Source organism: Coturnix japonica, chromosome 15 (genome assembly GCF_054131305.1).
Source record: "Coturnix japonica strain WE chromosome 15, WE-NBRP24, whole genome shotgun sequence".
Lineage (NCBI taxonomy): Eukaryota > Metazoa > Chordata > Aves > Galliformes > Phasianidae > Coturnix > Coturnix japonica.
This window is the reverse complement of record NC_140677.1, coordinates 4,820,199-4,835,082: the sequence shown is the minus strand read 5'-3', so window position 1 is coordinate 4,835,082 and position 14,884 is coordinate 4,820,199. Positions and strand designations below refer to the sequence as shown.

The window sequence follows — 14,884 nt, the reverse complement described above, 5'->3', positions numbered from 1 at the left end:
AGCGCGGCCTCTTAGCGCCGCATTGTTCCATTTCCTCCCCGGGGAGCTGCGGGGCACGGGAGGCGCTGCCCCTTCCTGCCGCCAATAGAGGAAATTCGTCCGTATTTCACATCATCCCTAATCCCATTATCGCCGTGCGGTTATAAATACACCAGGCCCTTGTGCCCAAATAGCCGTGACTCGTTTCACGTGTAGCTGAAGTGTATTTCCGAATGCACGGAGCCCCCGGGCAGCCCTACATTGACAGACAATCAGAGCCCACTCTTAGCATAAAGTTTTATTTCACCCCGACCCATGCTCTGTACAGTCTATACACATTGTACAATTAGAAACCAAAGGTTCCGTTTTCACCGTGGGGTAACCCATGTTGTTCCTTATTTCAGATCTTCATAGCCCTTAGTGAAACGTGCATTGTAACAAACACGTTAACGGCACAAAAACGGACAGAACCAACCCTTTTTCCAATGGATGGATACACATTAACGGCACAAAAATGGACAGAACTGACCCTTTTTCCAATGGTTGGATACACGTGGCTCTTAATGTTCGATTCTTTGCTCCTGGAGGAGGCAATACCAACTCAACGCCATGTCAGCTCCCCCTGTACTCACCCAAACCATGTCCCTTAGCAGAGGTCTTGCTCTGGCTTGCCAGAGGCATGAAATAAGACCACTCTGAACAGCACACTTTGCATGAGCCCTTAAACCCCCCTCCACACTTGCCTGTGTGGTGAGAATGAGTTGTAGATTAGTTGCTTCCAGGAGGGTTACTTAAAAAATAACAAATGTAAATGCAAGAGAATGGCAGATAACCTTCTGAAACACTGGCAGTACTAAGTCCAAAGAAAAGCCATAAGATGATCTATGAAGCACCTTTGAAGTGCTCCCATTTGACTTCCAAGACTGTAAATAGAGCAATCTACCGATTCTCTGCAAAGAATAACAGCTGTTTTTCAACATGAATCTTCATGAAACAAGGCGTACTGACTGTTTTGGGGTTTGACCGGTCCTTTGTTTTGCTCTTTAAGAAATGGATGAGCTGACAGTCGCACCATCATAATTCCAGCTGACTTAACATGCTGCAAATCAGTAAGTTCTAAGTGCTTTCATTTTGGGTTGGTTCTTTGTTGTGGGCTTTTACTTTTTAACTTAAAGCAATAGAGAACAATTCACTTTGTTGGCAAAGTGATACATTCTGAGAGGCTTTTCACCAAAAGCAGCTCTTCATTTGTACCCTTTGCCTCCTGTCTACTGAATACAGAAGCAGAAATGGTTCTCCAACACAAACACAAAAGAAACCCTTCACAGTGGAGGCAACTGTATGATAGGCCAAGAATTTTAACAGTGGAGTATTTCACATCAGTGTCTATCACAGCTCCGAGACAGAGAAATATTTGCTGGCTGGAATGTAAAGAAGAGGAGGGAAACTTCTTCCCTCGATTCTCAGCATTCCCAAGGGTCCGATTCCAAAGTTTCCTCTGCCATGACCCATAGCATGGCTAAGCATCAAGCCACGTGGATGCTGTCTGACCAATACCTCGCTCAAGGAATGGCATGAGAAATACTTTGCAGCCACTGGAGACTTGCTTGAAAACTATATTAAGCGGCAATCCAGTTCTGTAGAAGTCTAAACCTTGCTATTTATATACCAGGAATGGTTACATGAGAGCAGCAGCAATTCTTTTATTTCAAAAAATATGTTGTGTTTTTTTTTCCTGCATTCTTCTGAACCATTTTAGCTACCATTATAAAAGTCAGCATCCAATCCTAGAGCAAATATTGAATGTTCCATAGTTCTGGTCTTACAGGTTAAGCACACTAAGAACAAGCAGATCAGCTGCCTATAGACAGCTCACGAGACACAACATGAGCAATATAAGATGAAGCTGTAGTTCATACAGTTTCATCTGTGTCTCACACTCTGCTTTACAGGACTCAGATCAGGCTGACTATTCTACACAGATAACTGTTGTCCAACCGTGTCCTAACCTAAGATCTTCCTTTCATGAAAATACCCCATTACCCTTCAGACAGCCAACCACTGCTATTTCATTACTAAAAATGACCTGGTCTAATTTTAGCAAACCTCTTCTAAAGAACAATTTTAAAAGACTTCTGATTTGCCATGGGTATATGAGTATTTGAAGAGCCACTTGAGTGAATCTCATGCCTTCCAGTGCTGTCTCATGAGGTAACAACCATCTTTCCTGCTAGTGTTTTTGTTAGTAAAATGGTCCTTATTTAGTAAAAACAGAAATACAGAGATGACTTTTTTTTTCCTTAAAATATTGCACAAATAATTTAACTGCAAACATTAGGAGACATTTAAAGCATTGAATTTTGTCAACATATGAACTCTATTGTATAGACACACTTTCTATTATACATTTAATTCTTCTTTTAAACAAGACATTTTAATCCAGCATTTACATAAACAAATATCTATACAATCTGTTACCATATCCCACTCGGAGTTCCAACAGGAGTTAGTTTTGTCTTTGTTTTAAAAGTTCATCTATCTGAGTCTTATACATGTTCTTCACATCCTCGAGATCTAGCCGGAGTTCTTCAGCTTCCTCTGCTTTCTCCCCATACATCTGAAGAATGGTGTTGTACCTTTGATCCAAGTCCTGCAATAACACATAGTTTGCTATCAGACCGTCACTCAAAGATTTGCAGCTAGAACAGCGTTCTTACACTACTAGGGAAAACGAGCAGAGTGTCATTTTATCAAATTATATCAATATCAAACTATTCTACAGTGGTGCACAACGCAAACTCTTCATGCTTCAACTCTCTGAGTACAGCTGGATTCATCTAAATATGAGAAGGAGGAACTGCAAAGTTAAAAGTTCTTGAGTACAAAGAGTTGGTGCTGGTACAGAGGAATCACTGAAGCATCCTGAAGTTTAACTGCCACATGCATTAAAAAAAACCAGCAAATCACACCGCAATTTTACTATGGAAATGTTTTGATGTTCTGAATTAACAGAACAAGAGTAATTTCCAAAACTATTCCTAATATTAAAGTTCTGAGTTGTTTAGAGGACTACAATATTCATCCTATTAACTATACCACCGCCACACACAAATTCAGCCTCTAAATCAGTCTCATAAATCCATGCTGTTTATCAAAACATCTCCTCTACTACAAAGATCTGCCTTTATGAGGCAGAAATGACCTCTCATTAACTGAGCATGCAATGCTATGTAAAGCACAAGTCTTAACACAGACATTTTGAAAGTGGCTGTCAGTCATGAAGTAGGGATCATCGGATTTTCTAATAAGCAAAGAAATCATTTACGATTACAGGCATATTGAATTGAGGTATTAAAAAGAGCCCAGTACATCAGATTTACAACACAAATGCACTTACCTTTAACTGTGAACGCAGTTTTGGTATTTCCTTCACTTTTTCTTCAAGTTCATCATTTTGATTTGTTAATTTAACCAGTTCTTCTGCCATTATCGATCTAGTTTTTTCAAGGTTTCCAATTTCCACCTAAAGGAAATGTTTCACAATTAAGAGATAATTACCTTTTTCATAGTAAATGTTTTGAAACAGTAAAGATTTGTCATGAACTGGACAAAGAAATAGCATCTCCTGGAAGCACTCTTGCTTTCTTCTCAGATCTGATCAGTGCTTTTTGCTTCATTTTGTTTCAGACAGGCAAGCTCGGTTTTTATGATAAGTCATTGCCAAAACGTAAAAAGGAAGCAACAAATGTTTCTCTTGCTCACCCCTATCTACTTGGCCACTCATGCAGTGGCTTTCTGAATTAACAGAACTGACAGTCTGCAGTGAGGAGAAGCAACAAGCTTTTTGAGTATGAAACCAGTAAAACACAGCAGACTGCATTAATATTTAACCGTAAAAGTGCTGCATTTCTTCTATATAAGAGTAACTACAGTACCTGTAGATGTGAGATCTCGCCTTCTCTTAGTTTTAACTGTGACTGAAGGTTTTCAATTATACTTGAACCTGATCCCATCCTTATAGCATCATAAAGATTGCTCCCACTGGTTGCTGTTGGTCCAAATGAGTGATCATGAGGATCATCCTACAAACAGAAAAGTTAGACAAGCTTAAAATCTCACAAGTACCTGCTTTTAAATCCCCTCTCTCCTGAAGTATTACTTCATTTAAAAACTATAATTATACCGTTAATAAGCAAGCACTCCAATATTTAATATTCATTTTTTTAAACAAAAACTTAAGGTAAATATTTACAATTTGAGATAGCTCCTTGCTGGCAAGTATTTATGTCATACAACCACCATTTAACTCAGACATCGACAACTGTATCCATATGAAAGCAGCAGACTTTACAAAGAGCACAACAATCAATGATACACAGCCTATAGAGTGGGCTTGTCACCTACACCAGGATTCCTTGTGAATATTGAAATCAGTTGGTTTGACTTCTACCAATGTTATTCAAATCTTCTGGCTGAAATTGGCCTCATGAACTCAGCACTGATACACATGTATATCTATCTGCAGTAAAAACCGTAGTCCTGTTGTCTTCCACAGATGCTTTATAGTCATAGACATCTCATAAGCAAGCTCTCAATAGTCATTTTCAACATTAATAAAGCTTCCTGAGGAGAAACAAGTACATCAAAAAAGCCAATATTACTGATATACAATACCTGTGACAGAAAAGAGGTCTGAAGACCTGCCATATCAACTCCACTTATGGAACTAGAGCGTGATATAGTTGGAGTGCTTGAAACAGTCTCAATTGTAAATGATTTCCGATCCTTAAATAAAAAAGAAAAAGAAGCAGTTTTAAATGCCCAAATGCATCACAGGAAGAATAACAAAACCCAGAAGTACATCACTTTTTGGAATGCATGTTAATTCTCTTTTTGCTTTTTCTTTCCTTTTCATGTTTTGAAGATTAACTCTGAGATTTCTTATCTTACTGACATACCTTCCAAACAGACCGATCTCATTTACAGTCAGCATCTGAAAGTTTAGGACCCTCTGAAAGATAAAGCTGTTACATTTTGGAACTAGAGAGAGGAAGTAACCAGCAACAGAAACAGTTTCACTTGAATATCAACTGCTAATTAGAAGTTACTGATGCTGCAAGACTATTTTGTGACTTAAGTGGAAGGTATGCAGTACACAACACACAACTATGAGAAACTCAGAATAAGAACTCAGTGGAAGCAATGCCAGCAGTCTAAGCAAAGGAGACAAGTCACTTCAGAAGAAGATTCAGAAGATTAGAATAACCAATATTTGGTTTTTATCTATTCTCAGATTGAATGAATTACTATTCAAGACTTTCTTCATCAAGTTCTACAAAAGCACATACTTTACTCAAAATAAAAGGCAGGCACAGTAAAGAAAAAGCCAAATACCTAACGTGTACACTCAGAATATACTGTACTGCCCTAAGGCTGCTTTGCTGCTTGCCACAGTTCTAGTTTTTAGATAGCTAATAATGATAGCCTCAATAAAACTAAATGGAAATGTTAGGCTTTGGTACCTTTTCCTTTGCTGCTTCTTGTGCAAAAATTGCCTTCTTTCTTTCCTGTTCAATCTTCATTTTCTCCATTTCTAACTGAGTAGTCAGCAATGCCTACAAAAGTAAACACAGGTTGTTAACCCCCTGTTGGCACAGGTGTCAATAACAGCTTGAAGCTGAAGTTGACTTGAGGTAGACAATACCTTTTCTTTCTTTGCATCTTCCAAAGTTCTTGCATACTCATCTTTGAGTTCTTCTAGTTCAACCTCATACCTGCCATTGAAGAGGAAGAAAAAGTCAAGAAATAAGAATTCTGTATTTACTTCTTTTCTGACGTTGGCTGGAATAGAGTTACTTTCTTTCATACAGGCTTGCATGATACTGTGGTTTGGATTTTTGATTAAAATAGAGGTGACAACACAAGAATGTTTTAGTTAATGTTGAGCAGTGCCTGCACAAAGACATTTCAGCTTCTCATGCTGCCCATCCAGCAGGGAGGCTGGGGGAGCACAAAAAGCTGGGAAGGGACACAGCCAGGTCAGCTGATTCAAACTGGCCAAAGTGATATTCTGTACCATATATCATGCTCAGCAATGTCTTTATCAGCACAATCGCTTCATAAAAGTATGGCTTCAAGATGTTAAAGCATTATGAAGTGCCATATTTCAGACAATCTGTAGCATGAAACAAAGTATCCTCAAGAAGTTGGCTGCTTTCTTAAGAACTGGGCTTTTTGTTTGTTTGTTCTTAAACAGTACTATCAACACTCCAGGGATTGAAATCAACACTCAAGGATCCAGCTTGAAGTCAAAGAGCTCCTGCAGATGTTTCTACAATAGATGGTATGGTTTACTTCACTCTACTCACCTACTGTTTTCAACTTCCATTTTCTTCAGTTTATTTCTCTCCATTTCTACCTGAGCCTGGAGGCGACTATTCTCTTGCCTTAAGCGACTGTTCTGAGACTCAGTAGAAGACATCTGAACTTTATTAGACAGAAGCTCTTCTGTAGCGGCTCGTTCTCTCTCAGCAGCTGCTGCTAGAAGAGTCTGAGACTCACCTAATGTTAAAGGCAAAAAACAAACAAACCAACACAGAATTTACCTTTTCTGCTCACACACTTATAACATGGGTCAATTGTTTATGCATCAAAATTGAAGCTGAGGTATTTTTATCAATATTCTTGAAGCAACCATTTTTTTCTTTCTAAATGCCAGCCTACCTTCAGTGTCTCAGAGTTCATGCCCCTTTTAAATGCTGTAAGTACATGCATACTATCTTACAGCCATATTATCCCTTGTGTTCTCAAGAAAATCAGAGTTGTGTATCTGAAAACCTTGGCAATACAACCAATATATCAGTTCCTTACAGGAACACATTTTGTGCTCACCAATTCCAGTTCACTCACATGAGCCTTTGGCAAACATTAAGCCCTTTTAAATTTACCTTCTGTCGCTTTACATCTTCCAACGAGAGTCATACAGCTCAGCATAAGCTACAAATGTCTTACCAAGTCTGTCAGAAAGGTTCTTCTCCAATTTTTCCCAAGCAGAGGTTTGTGCTCCCAGTGTGGCTTGCAAATTCTCTATCTGCCGGAGAAGAGGGCGTGTAGCAGAAGTAACACTTTGACTTAGTTCCTGGTTCCGGCTCTCTGCTTCCTGGAGTCTCTGAAATCACAAGTTTAACATAGTAAAGCATTATAATCATAAAGCAGATTTAAATGATGTCACACAACTCATCCAAATACATCACATTCTAAAATCCTTTTGACTAAACTAACAGTGAAGTCTGAAATCCCAGCAGAGAAATGCACCATTTTTAGATACGTGACAAAGCAACAGCCCACACATTTACACTTTCAAGAGCAGAAAGCAACTCATCCAATACCAGCATTCATTTCTGATGCCTGAAGCTTCCTGAATTAATCTGCTTTGCAAATTATCAGTTTATAACTGGCAGCACACTAAACACTCCAGCAAAAGGCAAAGAATGCCCATTATTTAGGTGACCTCTCTCCTCCTTATCCTCCACTTACACAACACTTATAATGCATGATTCTGCTCAGTTCCAGCCCCATACAAACAAATCCTTTTGTGCTCCAATATCATCTGTTATTAAGTTTCCTTTCCCTGGGGACACCACTTGAAGAACTTTGACAACAAAATATCTGAACTTTAACATCAAGAAAAATACTCTTAAGAAGCAGATAAGAGTCATTCAAGACGTATTTGCTAGCAATTTTAGAACACAAGCTTAATGGCTGTGCATTGTCTCAGAACAACAGAATTACATTTAAAACGCTTTAAAATTACGATTTTGTTTTCAATATTAAAGGCAACATCTTTTGATCACACATTTCTATTGTTCTTCTACATGGGAAAAAATATACCACAGGAAACTGGGGATATAAAACCTCTCTTTCAGGATATTCATGCAATGTAAATGTTTTGTTCAGTTTTTAGAGCCCTCCTTACAGTTCTGCCCTGGTATTGCTTATTTGCCAGAATACCTGCTGTAGTTCACTGATTTCCTGACGTAAATAGTCTTCTTTTCTTGCTGCCTGCTGTTCTGCACGCTGCAGAGCTACCCTCAGGTCTGCCACCTAGGTAAATAAGGTGTTGTCATTAATCTCTTACCAAACATTACAGTGCCATCTACAAATTGCTACAGTCCTCTACTGCTCTTAAACACGCTCAAACAGGATGTGTCTGCTTACAAGTTTAACACTTGAGTTCTACCTATGAACAAATAGACAGAATTATTTATCCCCAAGAGTTGTGTCCACTTAAAATTCCTCGACCTTTGCATCACGATACGAATACCACATTCTTAGAATACAGACTGTCAAAGTCATTTTATTTAGACAGCTAGAATTAAAAGTATTAGAAATCAGTTCCATCTTCTTTTGTGCCTGGTATGTTATGGAAGATGTACTTGGCACCATCCATATGCAATGGTTTGTTCAATTAGGAAGCTTTATTCACCAAGTTTAAGACACACCTGAATTGCCAAAGCTTCTTGCTGCTGCCGTGCCTCATCCTTGGCCTTCTCCAGAGCTAATCCAAGCTCTTCCTTTGCCTTCATTTCCCGACTCAGGGCAGCTTCTTGTGCCTCACTGTCCTTTGTAGCATTAGCTTTATGAAGATCTGCAAGTTCTCTGTGGGAAAGAGAAAAGAAACAGTGACTTCACAAATAGTTTTGTTATATATCATTGTAACATCTTGGAAGCACTGCATAAGAAGTAGACACCAAAACTGATTGTAAAGTGGAATACTCTGCCTACTTGTATGCACTGTCAAGTGCTGCCTGGACACTTCTGTTCCGTTCTTCAAGGTCTTCTACTTCTGCCTGAAGCTTAGCAAGATCCTTTTCTTGCCGCTCCACAACAATGTTCAGTTGTTTAATGCTGTCTCGATGCTGCTTCTCAAGGTCTTCCTTGCCATCAAGTACCTATCAGGGTGCCAACAAGAAGCATCAGACTAATCCCAGTGCACAGGGTAGATCAAATCATCTGAGTGAGGACAATGACAACTGTGGTAATTGAAAAACAATTACTTTACACAAAATGACTGAAGTGACCTAATAATATCATGCCAAAATAGAAAGGGAAGAGAAAAGGTCACCTCCCCAGAATGTTCTTCACCACCGCAGTTTCACATACTTCCTTATGTTACATCTTCAGCTTTTAAGATCTTGATTTGAGTAACAAATCAGCAGTGCAAGTGCAAACAAGCAGCTGGAAAGAGATGTGACTGCAATTTGAAAGGACTGAAATTGCATCCCAGCGTTCCACTCATAAGAATTAGGAAAGTTTATCAGCAAAACAACAACAGAGTCCACCTACAGTTTCCCCAAAAGGCTGAACTAAAAAGCTCCTGAGAAAAAAGCAAATCTTACCTGTTTCAAATGCTGCAACTCTTCTTCCATTTCCCTAATCTTTTTGTTCTGTTTTGCATTCACATTTTCTCTTTCTTTCTCCTTTGCTCGTAATTTCTTAATAGTGTTGGAATTCTGAAGCTGTTGCTTGGAAAGTTTTTCTCCTGTGAAGAAAACATATTAAATTTAGCATCTATTGCCTGCTATTCTATGAACAGTCTTCAAACAATGCATTTTCTTTGCCAAGTAACAAAGGCTTTAAGTTAAATACAGTACATTTCAAATTACTCTACAGATTTTATTATTATTATTCATACCTTCCTCCATCAATCCTTTGATTTGCTCTTCTTTTTCTTTCAGCAATTCAGCAGTTTCGTTGGTATTAAGTCTAGTAGCCAACTCTTCTTTAACAGTCTTTACCTCCTAAATAACAGAACACAATACTTAGGATCTTTTAGTAGGATGTATTTATGGATAAATGCATGGTTATTCTGATCACCTTTTGATTTTCCCCTCACTCTCAAAACATTCATCAAGAACAACATAGGCTGGAAGGGACCTCTGCAGGTTACCTGATCCAACATTGTATTTAAAGTAAAGCTAACTTCACAGTCAAATGAGATTGCTCAGAGCCGTATTCCATCAAATTTTAACACCTCCAAGGATTTATTTCATTAAAAAGCTGATTACCTTTTTAGCTGCATCTCTTTCTTTGCATGCTACCTGGAGCTTCTTTTCAGCATCTGCTATTCGCTGTGCAAACTCCTCCTTAAGAGATGAAATGCTGTTGGTCTCTTCTTTCATTCTAAACATTTCACTGCATTCAAAATTAACATTTCAGAACAGTTTGTGACATTCCAAACACTTTGCAACAGTTTAAATGCCTTTAAAACATGCTTATGATTTTCACACACATCCATAAGAAGTACGAATTAAAGATCTTTATTAATCCACAAAGTTACCAGTGAAAGCAACAAGATGATAAATGGACCTTATAAGTTTTGCCCCTTAATCAAGTTATTTCCAAATAACCTCTTAATCTGTAGCATATACAGGGGAAATGAATACATAAATTTTTAAGTTAAGATCAATTTATTCATTAGGTAATACCTTCACATATTACCTGTAAATGTCTAGAATTCATATTTGATAAGTAAACTGGCAAACTCAACTATTCATTTTGCATTTTAACTTGAGTTAAATAATTAATTCATACTTTAATTACAACCAGCCCTCCTACCCTGCTTTCACTGCCTGTTTTAGTCAAAAAATGACACAGTAAATCAAGTTTATCTCTTTGTACTACAGAAGTCGGTTTCCTTTAACAGCAGATCTCAGCCTTATAATAAAGATCTTTGTTAATATCAAAATCTGACTGCACGTCTGATTCCCATTCCTTATTGAAGCCCCTTTCATTAGCCCTCCCAAAAGAAGCTGTAGCCACAAGAAATAACAACTTTAGGAAATACCATCACAGCACATGCAAGCATTACTTCCACCTGCCCCAAATACTGCATATCCCTTTGTTCTAGTGATAACTGGTATGTGTTTTACCAATTTGTCTACTGTGTGCATTACAGTAAAGTTATAGCCAGACCAATGACCATGTATACATCCATACTTACTCCTTTAAGTTATCATAAGCTTCTTCCAGCCGTGCCTTCTCTTTACTCGTACTCAGTAACTGCGTTTCCCTCTTCTCCAGTTTCTCAGTTAATGAATCAATCATCTGGACATTTTACAGAACAAGATTGGATAGATGGGACAATTAAAACTCAAAAGGAGCGGCTTCCCCTTTCCCCTCTCACCATTCCCTCCCCATATAGTTCAACATTAAACTTCTCAAGGTCTCACGTGTCTGCTACACTTACTTGGAACTGAGTCATTTCTAAACACAAGATCTCTATTCTAGAGCTCAAACAAAAACTCTTCTAAACAAGCACATACGACTCAGCTGAGCTCCTCAACAAAATGAACAGCAGTTATATTTAATTACAAAGGTTTTAAACAGAGCTGATAGCCTATAGAACTATAGCTGATGTTAAACACTCCGATTTAATACTGAGCTCCTCATATCACTCTTTACAAAGTCACAGATTTATTCACATTTAAGAGGTCTCTTCTGTGAAATGTTAATATTGGATGAGGAAAACTAACTTTCAGACAGGTTGTGGAGCTGATAAAAATCATCTAATATCAGATTTTTGTCGGCCAAATAGAGGGAAATAACACAAATGTATAAAAATATAAAGAAATCAAACAGATTCTATTAATGGGTGGCATCATGTGGTCAAGAAAGACAAAAGTTGCTGTGGTCCATTAACTACTATTCAGTACATTAGTTACACAGACTTAGGTAAACTTAAGGAGATTCCATGACTGTAGAGTTTCCCCAGCACTGATATTCTCTACAATTTAAAGAAATAAAAAAAGCTTTATTTAAAATACAAATCATACTGCGGCTTCACGAGCCCTGTAAGTAATTATTTTTTCCTTATTAGGATTAGAAACAGCACTGGAATGGCAAAAATGCCTACAGGACACAGACAAGAGCAAGGCCTACCTATGTCACACACCATGCAAAAACATGATGTCTGAAACAAAATGCAGAATATAGAGTGAAATATGCCAAGGCATGTCAGAATTTAAAGAGAGAACAGAGTGGCAGGAAGGTGTCAGGAAATGGGACAAATAAAACAGTGCACACAAAGCTCAAGCTCAGCCTTCCACAGAGGAACTAGAAATGTGGAGAAGGATCTATTTAAACTAGCCATGCAAATTCCTCCTGTTCACTATCAATACATATGCCTTCCTTTGCCATTTAATGCCTAATACACCTCGTTTTTAGAAGTAGACTAAAACCTGCTAAAAACACACATGGATTTATCTAGAACAAAGGACATTTACACTACTACTGTCCTCAAAGATCACAAGTAACGCTCCTGCAATGTAATCAGACTTTGACAGCTTGCAAACCTGGGGCAAAAATGCTTGCAAAAAATGACCCAGATTACTGATGAGGTACTAAAGGTTCACAGGTTCACAAATCAAATCAAAATACCTCAAGAAATCTCTTCCTTTCACAGAAAAAAGGAGTTTGTATCAAACAATTAAATTAATACATTTGCCTTTTCAGTACTTCCTGCTTGCCTGCATCAGCCACAATTCTCAACACCGATAACTGAACATAAGTGAAACCCAAAATGTTAACACAAGAATTTAGCTCAGAATCAGGTGTGCTTCAAAACTTCTACACTTACCTTTTTAAGCTTTTCCATTTCAGAGTCCTCTTCCAGCCCCTTTCCTTCAGCATCAGGCTGAGGCTCAGCCTCCTCTTTCCCAACCTGTTCCTCAGTTTGCACAGCAGACACCAAAACATCCGGCTGCTCCGAATTAACAGGTGTTGCACTTCTCCCACTCTCTTCCATCTCAGCTTCCTCAGTGTGTACCACAGGACTGTCATTCACATCTTCAGATTTACTTTTCAGGGTGTCCGCCATTTCTGCCTTTGGTGCAGAAGGACTGATAGCGACAGATGCTGAAGCACAAGCCTTGCCTGATAATTCATCATCTGAATTTATTTCACTTACACTTCGGCTATCTAAAGACTGTACACTAAACGAATCTATTCTTTCAAAGGCATCAGAGGAGCAGCCGCTTTCGGTCATTTTTTGAAAGTCATCCAAACGATTATAGTCTGCACAGGCAGATGTAGATAAAAGCTGAAACGATGTTTGCATGAGATGAAGACTGGATTTTGAATCTGCAGCTTCTTGTCTTGAACTTACTGAGCTTTCACTTATTACACTTTCATGGTCCAAAACTTCTATATCACTAGTTGTGGACGTCCCTGAGGAGAAAGTGCTTATTGGGGGTGATGGTGTATTGCTTTGTCTGTCCTCGGTTTTTTGTTCCTTAGTTTCCAAGCCTGCATCTTTTGTACCTGTATTAAGAGGCTGCGAGTTGCTATCCAGCGCACCTCCAGCTCTATCTGTCCCCACACTGGATTTTTCATTAAGAGCACCCTCAGGTTCTTTCAAATTTAGAGCAGATGCCTTTTCGCCAGTGACTTCATTTGTGCTTTCTTCATGCTCAGCGTTAGATTTAAGCACTGAATTCTCTTCTTCCCTTGGACTATCGAGGTTTTTCAAGTCCACTAGGCCACCTACAGAGGAATCTTTCACTTCTGCCTCTGTGGTCACCAGTACTTCCCGCTGACTGAAGTGCTGAGGTTCCTTTAAAGTGCTTTTCACCTCCTCCTTGGGTCGCTGTGATTTGGCCGGAGGTTTGGACACCACTGGATTTTTCTGTATACTCTGAACGTCTGTTGGAGAGAGAAAGGCACTGAAGAAGTTTTCAGATTCATCTACTACTGCTCTCCTCACTGGTTTGGTGATTGCTGTGGGCGATACTTGCTGATTCTGTGGTTCTGCATTTGAACTTAAACCCCACGAAGAGGTATCCCATCCTCCACTTATGAGAGAATTTGTTCCTGAAACAATTAAAAAGCACAAAGACATAGACCAAGTTAAGATTGAAATTATTAATTTCTTAGTATCTTTCTTATATGAATATGCAACAGGTTCAGAAGAAAAGTTTTCAATATCATATAAAGCAAATAATAACATGACCACAAACAGCATCATTTTTGTTATTACTTCCTACCAAAGCTCGGAATTGACTTTTGGATAAAATAAAGGAAGGAAGACAATGTAATTCAAGGATTTAAGGTGGACAGAGACACCTCTAGCAAGTATCTGAGCAAAGCAAACATATTAAACATATTAAACAGTAACTTGAGCAAGGCATGAAAGAAGCCATACAAAATGATGGCAATAACGCCAAGACAGGATTTCTGAGAGGAGATGGGGAGACGGTGAAGGGGAGAAGAGCCCTTCACAGATGTAATGAAACCCTATTTCAGCCCGTGCAGCGTTCAGGGAGTCCGGGAGGATAAGAGGCCGTGAGAGGAGCCGCCCACCCGCCCCACACACTCAGGCCTTGCAGCCGCCCCGCTCACCGTCGCCGTAGTCGGGGATGACGGCGTCGGGCCAGGGGCTCTCCTCGGCCTGGATGTCCAACACCCTGTCGATAGACTTCTGGGCCTGGGACAGCGCCTGCTTGGCGAAGCTGGACAGCTGCGAGGCGTTGAACCAGCTCATCCTCCGCGCCGCCCGCTCCCGCTCGGAGGCGGCAGCCCGGGGCCACACGAAAGGCCGCGGCCGCGACCCCCGGAGCCCGCGGGGCCCTCACTACGGCAGCGGCGGAGCCGGCGACCTCGGGCTCGGCTCCGCGCCTGCGCACCCACAGGCTCCACGTCGCAAACAGCCCCCGCGCAGCCGCCGACACGTCGCGAAAGGCGGAGCGAGGCCTTCCGCCTCGGTACCTGTCATGGCGGACAGAGCACCGCATCCGCTTCCACTTGTCACAAGGAGGGCTGCCCCTGGTTACCAGAAGCGCCGCGGCCTGGCCGGGCAGTCGCTGCCTCCATCCCCTCCATCCTCCAGACGAAACGCTGGCCACTCATG

At 39.9% G+C, this 14,884-nt stretch overlaps 1 protein-coding gene across 1 annotated transcript; it reads right to left on the bottom strand.

The window, feature by feature from the left end:
* Window positions 1-262: 262 nt before the first annotated feature.
* Window positions 263-14,656, bottom strand: TMF1 (TATA element modulatory factor 1). The gene is made up of 17 exons (XM_015875103.2): window positions 14,377-14,656; window positions 12,617-13,848; window positions 10,982-11,085; window positions 10,047-10,173; window positions 9,674-9,779; window positions 9,378-9,520; window positions 8,764-8,930; window positions 8,481-8,637; window positions 7,990-8,082; window positions 6,991-7,147; window positions 6,348-6,540; window positions 5,684-5,753; window positions 5,502-5,594; window positions 4,654-4,764; window positions 3,915-4,061; window positions 3,377-3,502; window positions 263-2,629 (listed from the first exon to the last, which is right to left on the bottom strand). The coding sequence occupies exons 1-17, from the start codon at window positions 14,516-14,518 to the stop codon at window positions 2,486-2,488; spliced, it is 3,312 nt and encodes a 1,103-aa protein (XP_015730589.2). The 5' UTR covers window positions 14,519-14,656; the 3' UTR covers window positions 263-2,485.
* Window positions 14,657-14,884: the final 228 nt, after the last annotated feature.